The sequence below is a fragment of the Anopheles moucheti genome, chromosome 2 (genome assembly GCF_943734755.1).
Source record: "Anopheles moucheti chromosome 2, idAnoMoucSN_F20_07, whole genome shotgun sequence".
NCBI lineage: Eukaryota > Metazoa > Arthropoda > Insecta > Diptera > Culicidae > Anopheles > Anopheles moucheti.
This window is the reverse complement of record NC_069140.1, coordinates 18,528,957-18,541,621: the sequence shown is the minus strand read 5'-3', so window position 1 is coordinate 18,541,621 and position 12,665 is coordinate 18,528,957. Positions and strand designations below refer to the sequence as shown.

General features: G+C 43.0%; 1 protein-coding gene across 1 annotated transcript in view; it reads right to left on the bottom strand.

Annotated features, from left to right (window-relative positions):
- The window catches only part of LOC128299244 (uncharacterized), a 95,380-nt gene extending 90,535 nt beyond the window's left edge, over window positions 1-4,845 (bottom strand). The window contains exon 1 of the mRNA XM_053035148.1: window positions 4,794-4,845. Coding sequence (XP_052891108.1) covers window positions 4,794-4,845 — 52 coding nt within the window. The remainder of the gene's footprint in view (window positions 1-4,793) is intronic.
- Window positions 4,846-12,665: the final 7,820 nt, after the last annotated feature.

Sequence of the window (12,665 nt, the reverse complement as noted above, 5' to 3'; positions counted from 1 at the left end):
GATTTCCTTTCATGAGAGTCAGTCTATTTGGAACTGTTCCTGGAACGGGGGGTAAAAAATGTTTCCGGCGACGTATGAGATGTACAGCTTAATGCTGTAGTTGGTCGTTTGTTCATTAATGAGTTAATTATCCAGTTGTTACAACAACGTTTGTGAAAAGAGAATCATTATTTGAGTAAGTTTTTTTTTAAAAAGTCATAAATTAAATTGGTTTTTATAAAACAATCAAGTGTGTTGAAGTTTTGTAAAGAGCATCTTACTTTTGTTAAATCATAATGTCTTACTTTGACCCTAAACTGTATAGCAAATATCGATCTAGCCTAAAACCTGATTCAGAGTTAGGGAATTGTGAAACGAGCGTATGTTTACGATAAGTTCCAACAGCATGTAAACGTTCTAATGCGGACGATAAACATGGCGCCAGTGATGATCACCGTCGACAACAAACAACGTTGATAAGGATTGCATCCCAACAATACACCATCATGTGCACCACTTTTTGTGCGTTGTAGCCTCCATACACCCACTTCAGCAAAAGGGACGAAAAAAGGTTCGAACTGATGTCACTTGCCGAACCATTTTTTTATTCATACCGAGCAGTTCTTTGCCTTCTTTCCGTTCTCGTACGTTCGCAGTGATGCAATGTTGTTGAATAGCTTTTTGCCGAAAAGGAAGGTCTCGTATGTGTGTTTGTGTGTAAACTTCATTCCATTGCCAGATATGAACCTACACGATACAGAAAATCTTGTCTGACGAGCCGTTGTCTCTGCATCAGCCACTTCAAAAGGTGTCAAGAGTGCTGCAGGACGATTTGCGAGTAAAGTTATCGCATGGTGGTCCTCTTGTATGTCGTCCATTCACTTACGGCCCAGTTCCTTCGCACTGAGCCCGATGAGCAAGATTTGTTAGGACACTTTCAAAGTCTAAAGATAAACAACTGCTATGATTTGTGGGAATGAGATCAAATCGCACAACCTTGCTTGAAGTTTACAGACAAAGAGAATTTTAACGGATGCGGGGTTAGACATGATGGATTCCATTAGACATTATACCTGCGATGTGCAGCCGATTATCAGCTACTTGTGCTCTAAGCAAAATACCTTACATAGAGTCTTGTAGATGTAAAGATATGTGCATTTTCATGTAAGTTTGTGTAATTGTGCTCCGAAAATTCAAACTCATGTCAGATTTTGGTGTTCAGATGTCGAATACTTCACTTCTTTTCAACGGTTTCGTCTAACAAAAATAGATATCAAACGTCAGATGCAAAGTGACACTTATGTTCATTGGTACCTGATACCGGTACGGTACCGTTGCCCATAAATCTCGGTCAACCTTCGGACAAGGTTGTTCTACTGCCCAGCAGGCACTTCGAACGTGTGTCGACGTCTCACATCAAACGAGGCCAGCAACTTTACATGAAGCGGAAACCAGTCCCGGCTGGTGGCCGCTTGGTGGAGATAAGTAGACATGGGCTGACCAAATAAAAGCAGCTCTTTGCAGCTTGCGCACCGCATAAGAAGCCTTACACCATCGCTTGTTCTCTGGGTACGGTTGCTACCTTCGGGTTGATACGCTTACCGCAAGCAGATAATAAATAGTATATTTCGCATCAGCATCGGCCATCCTCTCGGCAGTGCACACACCCACCGAACACTTCGTATTTTGCAAAAACCGGACGGTTTGCAAAGTGTCCATCCAACATGACCACCGGCTTGACGGTTTAGGATGTTGAGGTGACATCAAAATTTCAATTGTTTGCGATTAACCTTAGCAGACGGTCGAGCAGCTTAACAAATGCTGCCGGCAAGAAGCAGGAAGCTGTTGGCAAGCTGTTAAGCTGCCTACAAAGAGAGAAAAAAAAGATGCTCCGACCGTCGGAATGAAAAGGATCTGTTTTTATTGCCCATATGCTCCGGCAGTACGTCCCACAAATCCATCCCAGCAGAGACCACCAAAATGGACGATAAAACTTTAAACCGAGCTTCATTACTGGTCGTAATACCGGCATGTACGGCTGCTTGTTGAATGGTTTGCGGCTACACTCGGTCGGTTATAAGAGCCTTAGCCGAAAGTGATTTCCGGCTGCGTACGGAAGGTGCCGATAAGAGTCAATGGCGCTATGTGTTCACACAGGGTGCTCCAATTGTGTGATTAAAATTATGTTATTAAATTATAAGAACAGCATGTTATCGCTTATAGAACGTGCCAAACATAACCTTTTGTCGTTCTTGCTAATTTGGAATGGTTCTCTGGCACTTAGCTCTTTGTCACTTCCATTAGTATCTCCATTGTGACATTGTGACATTTAAATATTGTGACATTTAAATATGCTAAACGTAACACATTACTTCGAATTACGTGTCACATCATTGAGACTTGTGCAAGTACACGTACACACAAAAAATCTTGTTTAATGACTCTTTTCACAAGCTGCAAAAGATCATCTCATCACCTCGAGGGCGTCCGTCCGAAGTTTCGTTTTGCTTATTTCGAGCTATTACAGCCAAAGTACACCCCACTAGGTGGTAAGCGGTAAGCTGGCGGAATGTTTTCTCATCCCCCTCCCCCCCCAGAGACACTTCTCTTTCCGTAGAGCGGGTTTTGCGGGTTGAATGTATTTATTAAAGAAGCCACACACTAGCTGACCATCCCCCGATGACCGTTTGATGGCATATGGAGCTCTATCCTCTTAGCGTTGTCGCACGGAAACGATCGCCCCGGGACGTTCAGACGGCCCTTTCGAGTGGGCCGTCATTCGGTATGGCTGCCAGGACACCGTATCTAATCCATTACCCCAGATGGCTGGACGGGCGACAGTAAATCCTCTCGAGGAAGCCCTCGAGCAGTTATCTGGTGACCCATAAAAATGGTATTTGAGGCGAATAATTACCGAGGGCGAACCGGTAGAATGGTGGGTATCGTTCATATGCTTTTCCTCGCTACTGTCATGTGTGGCACCGAAAAGGATGGATAGGATGGTACTCTTCTTTTTTGTGTGGTGTCTGTGTGAGTGTGTGTGCTCTTTTCGTCCGCAAGGATGTCTTGCACCGGCAAACCGAAAGACGGGTTACTCGTACAGACGATTGCAACCTTGCCGTAGGATTATGTTTATTGCTGGTGAAGTCATGCAGCGAGCACGGCAGTATCTCTGATCATCCCCAGACCGAGATCTGTTATGGGCGATCCGGTTTCCATGGTTCGGCATCAGGTAAACTCAATTTGGTGTAAAAATTATACTCCCACGGTATTACCTATTGGCTTCGAGCGATCCGAAATCCCCGGTGTGCCCAGCCACCGGAAAAGCCCCGCGCCATCATCCTCGAGGATCGATAATAATCATCAAAGAAAAGGATGTGCTTCCAAACGCTGCTTACGCTACATTCCTTCAACGTTCCATTCTCTCGCCAAACGCGATACCGTATCACTATCGTTGGTGGTTACGGTTCCAAGTGTTTGCTCAAGTAGAAAATGGTGCCTCCGGTCGGCACATGAAATGGTCGACTTAATTTAAGTGTAATATTTATGACCGTAAATGTACTAAATAGCGTGAAAGACGCTAGGGTAATATGTGCATAATCCATCGAAGTAGAACCCCGTAACGGACAGTGATTTGCTATCAGCTTAGGTAGCTAACTGTTTGCAGTACTTAACACAAGGAAGGTGTCTTTGTGTACAGCTTCACTGGTGAATGTGTACAGAACATGCGGGTAGTTATTTTTTAAATTTTATTTTCCATAAACGAATGGGTTGAATGCTAAATTTCCGGATTTTCAAAAGAATACATTAATTTCCAAGCAATCCAATAATCTTACCAGGTTTGTCAAGCAATGTGCCTTTATATCTACAAGCAAACACTTGATTAAATAAACTGATGAAGCATTAAATGGATCACCCAGCAAATCGTACCGGGAAGGTCTATTATCTTTGAGCTGTAACAAAACATCATTAGATGAATTCATTTACGGTACTAAATACAATTTCCCGGAAGGACAAACATTCTTCCATTCTCCCCATTCAGTCTGAGGTGAATCGTTTGATGGTATAGCTTATAAATGGAAGGATGGTTTCTTGCGGTATCAATCCTTCCGGGCGGAGTTCCCTGGTATCTTTTCGCAGGGTTCAGTGAGCAACGGATTAAGTACCGGATCTCGAGCGTCTTCCGGATGATTTTTGCCACACAAACGGTAAATATGTCTACTTCCGATTGCGTTTGCCGGTTCGAGCAACATCCGATTGGGTAGGATGATTAAAATATCAATAGCGCTTTGTGTAATGAATGCAATAGAAAAGGATATAATAATATCAAGATGAACAGTTTCATTCACATTCTGCAGCAATGATTCACTTTGAAGCGTGCGTAAACTGTAGGATTCCCAGTAAATGCAATCAGAAGTGTATAATTAAATAAAGGCACAGTCTAGATCGCTCGGCCATACTTCCGCATCGGTTTTCTTTCACCACCACCACCACCAATACAGCTTTAATCTTCGCAACGCAAATGCACTGTCAAGAAGCGATAGATAGATGCCATCCCTTATCAGGAGGACCCTTCCGATTTATCTTCACACAACCATGGTTCGTCCCTTGGTACATATGCCATCCCAGTAGAACACGGCCTTCAAAACCGACACCGTCATTTATGCGGCAGGGACCCATTGTTACTGAAGTTCCCGGGAAAATATGTTACTCCATCCCTCTCCGAGCCGTCCTCCACCCCATCTGGGGTTGATTCTAACCGTTCCGACCGCTTGGGGCAGGTGTGTAAATTAATGTGATTTTATGTTGCTTACCTTTCACGTAGATGGCTGATATAATTAGAACAATTAATTTCCAATAATCCATTTTACGGGCTGTGTGTCGTACGTTACGCCTGCCGCCGGTGCTTGTGCTGGATAAAAGGGCTGCTGAAAGGGCTTCCGTCGATGTGTCAGTGTGTTCTCCGACAGACACACATACACACGCACACTTGGCCGGTAATAGCGCAATCGGTTCCAGAGGGAATGAACGGATAAAGCAGGGCCGGTCAACACTGCTGGTACTGCTGCTGTTTGTGTTCCCAGGCTTTTTCCTGCAGGGGGCAGTGGTGTGGCTTTTCCACCACCCTTTTCGTGTAACACCAACGCTTCGAGACGATTTGTACCGGGCCGGATATACACTACATTACAACACTGTACACACGTACGCGACACAACACGGCACGGCACAAACTATTACACCACTATCCCGCTAAATGCATGTCACTCGTGCAGGCGTGTCGTGTATTTATTTGTTTCCACTATAGATCGAGCCTGCCGGAAGGTGAAAAAGTGCAAAAACATGGGTCAGATTGAACGTGTCCAATGAGACGATTACACCTGCAGGATGAAATTTCGTTTAGAACGCTATTGGAAATGGCGAAACCTAACGCAGGCTTACGCACGAAATTATACCAGGCGCCTCCATCGATCTTTGGACGTGGGAAAAGTGCGGTGCGAACAGGGCAGAGAGCGTCCAACAACATGTAACCGTGTACGGTGCGTTTGTTGTCACGCTTTTCAGCTCTGTCGGCCACGGCCATCGACGGGTAGTGTCTGTTTTGTGTCACTCGTCATGGTTAACATTTAATTAAATTTCATAATTTCAATTAGCACTGCAATTTGGTTACCGCGTGTAGGATCAGCGATAAACGGTGGGTAGCACAAATTGGCCCGTTAGGTGTTTGGTGTGCATCGGTACAGTGGTGGAAATTGTTCAATCATTTAATGCAGATTTTGCAACTATAAATTGCAGCAAAAATTTCAATAGAATGAAAGTTTACTTATATTAAAACCCTTTTTTACCATTCCTTTTTTAAGTATGGAAACTGAGTGCTTTTGATTTGACTTTAATTGGATATATGCATTGAAAAGTTAAACAAAAAGAGAGTCACGCGTTTTTTTTTCTTCAAAGAGACAGCTACATCAATAATTGAATTGCGAGTTTGTTCGCAGATAATTGACGCACATTTCGGCGCAAGTGAAAAATACGTAAAAATAAAAGAACGCAAAGCTCAGTAAAACCCCCGATTTCGGGGTATTCTTGTTAGAGTTTCGTTGAAAATTAACTGGAATCCAAAAGTGATAAAAATATCACTAAAAGAGATACTGAAAATTTTCACTTCAAAAGCTGGATTATACAAATATCCATTTATGGTGAATGTAACATGAATGTTGAAAAGCTATATAGTCAGTTCTTGCTACGGGGAAACGGTCCGGATGGGATTTTTGCAGTGGTCCTATCGTGTGAAGATCGGGGCCGCTACCACCACCGGACCGCGCCCAGTCTCAAAATTTGTTGATAAAAAAAATTAATTCAAACTCTCACCAAACGCCAGTAAAATTTAAGTTCTCAAACCTAGGAGGAATTCTGGGTAACAATTTGCTAAAAGTTGTTTAGAGAGACATTTCGACATTAAACATTGTACATTTTCACATGGGGATGATATTATTTTCTTTGGAAAAAGGTTCATAGCATTCATTGCTTTCATGCGAAATTTAGAAAACCTGAATCTCCAAAAAAGTTCAGCACACATTTAGTTTTTTTTTTCCTTGTATATCTCCCCTGAAAGACATTTAAACTTTCGGAACGTTATAACATTGAACTTAAAATTAAATTGAGCAGTACTTGAACATCAAATGGTTCTGAAACCATCCGTGGCAAATAATTAACATAATTTTAAGATGGTGACGCTCAAGCTCACTACCACTGTACTGTTTACGACGGTATCCTTTTGCTATTTTGACATTACTACACAACAAAACATTCAGACAAAACAAGACTTTCAACTGTTCGTACAGCAACATAGTTTCCTGATCCGGTAGAATCTAAATAGCCCGCTTGTTTGCCGCTGCAAGAGCCATGTTTAAGGGCAGCTCGATCGGTATCGGTAGGCTCACGCTTGACAGCTTCACCGTGTTTATGCAAAACACATTTATTTATTATCGTAATGGTGTGGACTGTTAATGCTTATGCTGTGCCTATTGTTGCTGTTGCTGCTTGCAACCACTGTTTGCACCTCATCCGTGTGTTTAATCTCACCAACCACTCGGCTCACCGTGGTTGCGAGTGAGCGAAAGAGTTGCGAGTGAGCGAACACGCACCGCCAACACTGGCCGCCCATGCGATGGCGACCAAAACGCGAACCCGTTTGCATGATGGTGGCGAGCGGCATGTTTATTTTAGCATTAAGCGGCACATAATTACTCAATTCCGATGGAAATGGTAGCGCGGCCGGTGTGCCGGTTGTTCTTCCCCGCACATCGCCCAGTTCCGGACGCCTTTTCATGTCTGTTCGACCGCAGCAAATGTCTACCGGTTGGCCAGTTTGTACCAAATTGGCGGCGCAAAGCCAGTCAGTCAGTCCGTTCGCGAATCGTCAACGCGTTTGAGTGCGGCCGTTTTGCGCTGTTTTGTGTTTGTGTATTTTTTGTTTGCACCATTATTTATCCTTTCACTGAGTTTGGCAGCAAATTTGTACACAGCGCTTGTGTGGTTTGCTCGCAGGACCCGTCGCTTTCCTTTCGGGTTTCTTTCGCCTGTACACTTATACGCCAGTTTGCAGTGCCGTTTCGTAAATTTCCCACCGCGCAAGGAAACAAAAAGCGAAAAAAAATGGCTGCAGATCTGAAATGAAACCAAGAAAGAAAAATCCATAATTAGTCGTTTTGCTTCTAGCTGCCCGGTCGCTTAATGCGGCAAAGTTTATTCAAGCTAATTAGGGAATTATCAATGCGCGCGCTCGCGGCAAGTAGCAGAATTATGCTGCTGGCTTATCAGAGGACAAACGTGAAAATGAACGACAGGCAAAGGAAAAATTTCAACCCAGAAGATCAAGAAACAACCTCATCCTACTCTTAGCAGGATGAATTTAACGACTCCGTCATTACTTCAATTTGCCGCGGTTGAAGATGATCGGCCTTCTTTGGACGGTTTTTGTGTGCCGATTTAGCGTTTCTGACCATTCCAGTGCGGACCATTCCCTCTTAAACTCATGCTCTCATCCCCATTTAGACCATCGCAATTGTAGGGATAAATTTAATGGAAATGTTGTCCTTTTTTCATTCCACCTTCTAGTAGGAATCGTGAGTGGAATGGACGAATAAAATTCTTTGAAGCTATTACGTACGAAACGATTTGATCTGGTGGACGAAGCGAAGACGTAAAACCATCATAAAAAAAATCATAGCATCCAGATATTTGTGTTCCGTCGTTCTGTGTCCAGGATGCGGAAATGTGAATGACCGGTTTGTCTTTAATTAAATCGAGCTAGGAACAGTGATACAAAAACAAAACAAACACGAACACGAACGATGTGTTTAAACACTTAGTGGTGGCGAACTGCACAGTTCTGCCGTATGCTTTGCGGTCGTCTGTTGTTGTTGGAGAAGTTTTAATTACCAAAACGTTCATTCCATTCAAAAAGAAAATTAGCCCAAAACGTGGCGTATTACGGTCCCGTCATGCAAAGCTACGTGAAGATTACAGTTTATTTATATTCCCTATTTACAACCATGGTGGGCAAAATGGGGAAAATTAATTGTTGCTGTATTTCTCGCTGAGATATAATCAAACGGTGAGATATGAGGATTAATGTTGATGTTTAACCATTTTTAGTGCACTGAAACAGTAGAATGCACGTAGAAACTGTTTTAAGCTTCCAGCGAGTTTGACCAAAAGAATAGAGCTAGCTAATTTCTGAGGATATGTGCGACTCTATGTCCTTCTATAGATTAGATCCTTCTGTAATCTTGTGCTACATTGTAACAGAAACGCTACTGCAGCGGTGTAATGCAGTGTAATGCGGGATTAGACATTCCTCTTGATCACAAGTTCAGTAATGATTAGCACTGCTATGATACTGTCGATAAGGCTACTAAACGCCAGTAGCGGAGAGTTCTCCAACCCACATTGCTGAATAGCTCTGTTTAAATTGCTTGCCCGTTCTGTGTTGGACTCCAGTACGGTGGTCTGGTGCACTTCATCCACCAACTATTCCTTCGTCTATTAATCTAGATTAAGTCTCACTGTAATGAAGGTTTTCGTCCATCGATCATGCTCCTTGCATCTAGTTTCCTCTAAAGTCGCTCACTAGGAGAAGGGATACAATTTAACCTTCACTTCTACTCTTGTGATAGTTGAATAGTATCAATATTAATGTATCTTCTAAAACACTGCTCAATTATCGATTACTCAGAACTGACCATTCGAGAAGAGCGTAGTGCGTACCCCATGACTGCTATGGCGCTTTTGTTTAACTTATATTTCAAAGGTAAACTGGTACATTTTTAATGAAAACAACACATTAGGCAGTGTGATTGTACACTGTAAATTTCAGTGATAAGGCGATTTTTTTTACCAGTGAAATCTAAAAACAATTGTGTGCGCGTCTACGATATACTAGTTTTTTACAGTTGACCAGCTGATTTTGTCACTTGTCAGTTTGTTTTGCCCTGCACATAATGCTGTCAATTGCGCCAAATTCACAATAACTATTCATACGCCTGCTTGAATCGAATTTCCCCAACTCGTTTCTTCCGTTGGTAGCGCTTGTCCCATTTTTTTTCTCTCTCTCTCTCTCAATATCTGTGGTTGCTTTGCATAGCAGTGAAAACTTGACAGGCACTCACACATACATACCTCAAAAGCGAATCGCGCGAAAAATACGACGAGTGAGGTAAAAATTACACGTTCCGTAACGCGTGTCAGAATCCAACCATGCTATGAATTTTCTTGGAACGATTTTGGGCACCATCAACGCCAATAAAGCTGTCAATTGTGCAGGTGATAAAAGCATTACGCCGACTCAAACGATGGAAACCGTCGATGTCGAGACGTGCTACAACGCCGGAGAAATGTTACATTCGCGTACGAATATGTATATGGGTTGCATGGGTTACAAATAAGCTTCCCGGATCGCGAGAATGTTGCTGGCAGCCGAACAACATACGGGCCGGGAGGGGTGATTTTGTTTTTTTTCGGAAATGGCAAATGTTTCGAAAACGTTAAAGCAATTTCACGGCACTAGAATGACGACGCCGGATCATTTCCACGCAACCGGTACCGGCAGGTTTCAGCTTGTGATCTGGGCAAGGTGAAATATCATTTTCGAATCAAACTCAACCACGTGGGTTCTACATTTCTGACAGTTTCCACCTAATTTGATCATTTTTCCCGCGCACGTAGATAATGTTTCTATTATATGTTTCGCTTCCGTTGTTCCACATCTACCATCCCTTTAGCTACTCCCTAATGCTACTTTCACCTTCCAAAGACCCCGCAAAGGATGCGAGGAAAATGTCCAATTTTCCTCACCTTCCAACGGACGCTATTGGAGAGCCGGGCCAGCATCTGACGAATGCGAAATTTACCCCATTTAAGCAGCTTTATGCTGCTGCCTGCACGTCGGTTGTGATTTTGTCTCTTAATCTTCTCGTTACGGATTCTTTTCATTCCATTCGCGGGCACTACGGGCCCTCGTACTCCATCACTAGCGCGGCGTAGACCTAGTGTAAGCTTGTTTTGTTTTCAAGGATCTTGCTTTATGATTACGTGCGCGTGCTGAACGAAGCAAAACCGGAAAGGACCGTAGTTATGCTTCATCCGTCTGCCAAACAGATCTATGAAAACACCGAAAGATCTTCAAATATCTGCAAAATCCTTCTGTTATCTTTCCTTTTTTTTGACGAACCATCAAAAGGAACTTCCCAAGAGGATGAAGTATAGCTACAGCTAAAAGAAAATGGAGAAGATGAGAAAAAAAAACACGCTCCGGACACATTTGCAACAAAATCCCTCTCCAGCCATAATACCAAATGGCAACACGGAGGCCACCAGCCACCGCGTTCAGCTCAGGGCCCGTGGCCGGTGTTTGCTGATTTGTAAAACAAGTCTCATCTTGTGCTAATATAATTTAGCCCCGGCTTCTTGGAGCGGAAATTCGATTTTCTCTATGCATCCCCATGTTACGTCGGATTGCGTTCCAGGTTTCCCCGGGTACGTAAGCCAGCCGGGGTTGGGTTATTATTTTTCTTCCGCCCAAACCCCAACGAAACTGACCAGGTGGCGCTCCCTTTCATCGCATTATCTACCGACGTCACGTTTTGCACTCGCTACCCTTGTATCCTTGACCAGTTAGTATAAGAAGGGTTTTTTGTTTTGGTGCTGCCGCATATCTACCCCGATTGCGTCATCCCACGTCCCTTTCTCAGCTTTGTAGATGATCCGTATCCGCAGTAATCTTCTTTGCACATCCGGAACACCCGCTAAGGGTCCGGCAAAATCGACCAACTAATCAATCATACACTTGTTTTCAAGCATGCCAATCAACCTTCAACTTCTTATCGCTGAGTGCTGAAATTGAAAGACACTCCACGAATCAATGGCAAGCGAAGTGGCAATCATGGTCGAAACAAAACACAGCACAGTAAAAGCTCAAGGATTTCAGCGAGCTGAGCAGAGAGTAAATAAAAAAAAAGGTAAAATACGCTCAACAACATACAACAACTACGACGAAGACCAGCAAGAACAAAAACGAAAAAAAAACAATAATTTGATAAAGAAAAATATCACAAGCTATCCATGCAAGTTCACCCGTGTTGCCTGTTTTGATGTCATTTGCCTTCGGAGTGGAACACACCAACAAAAAAAAACGAGAAGGTGATCGTCTGATATCTGTTACGGTTTTGGGTTCAAACAGTTGAGGCAGATATGTTTAAAGAACAGTTCCACTTCTATCTAATGACATACGAGGTGCTGTTGTGATTTCCAAGCTTGACGTAAGCCAACGTCGTTGTCATCGTTACCATTGTATCGCAGCTAACAGGTCGTTCGGTTCGGTATCGCTAGCGCTTTTCCGTGTCGTTGCTGATAAAGGAAAAAACGCTCGCGCACGCACACACAGTAGATTTATTTATGCTGCATTATCGTATGGTTGTTATTTTTGAAGCTATTTTTCTGCTTCTTAGTATTTTGCTTATTTAGGCGTTGCTATAAATATCTTTTTACGCATATTTAACATTTTTGCATTTTTTCCGATGTTTGAGGCAAAAATAGAATAGTTAATAAGACTTTAAAACAATGTTATCTTATTTATTGGTATTTAGTACAACAAAGGTTGATCGTATGAAATCAATTCAACATGTAAGTCGTCAGATTGAATTGGCGATATTACGGTTGATTAAGCGAAAAATGACACAACACAATCAATCGTGTTTAATCACATGTACATCACCTCATGAAAATCCTTGCCTCAACTTACACTCCAACCCAACACATATCGCTTAAAGTACTTCAACAAAAAAAAAAACGTCAAAACTGATATTCACGCGCAAACAAAGTGCCGGTTACAAGGTGCTCTCCATTCGACTCGAAACGCTTCCTGAGTGTGGATACAAAAATATCGAATCCGAGTGGGATGCCACCGGCAATGGCGACCGCAACGATGGGTGTACGAAACGGTGTATCGAGGCAAAGTAAACCCGAGAAGATTTACTTTTTCCAGTATTATCTTTCGCTCCCGCCAGCGCTTGATGAGTGCCATGGCCGGAAAGGCGGCATTGGACCGGGAGCAAAGTGGGGTACAAACGAACAAAGGGAACAGTGTTTGTGCAATGCTTCCATTGTGCTTTCTTTGCACAATTCCAAAA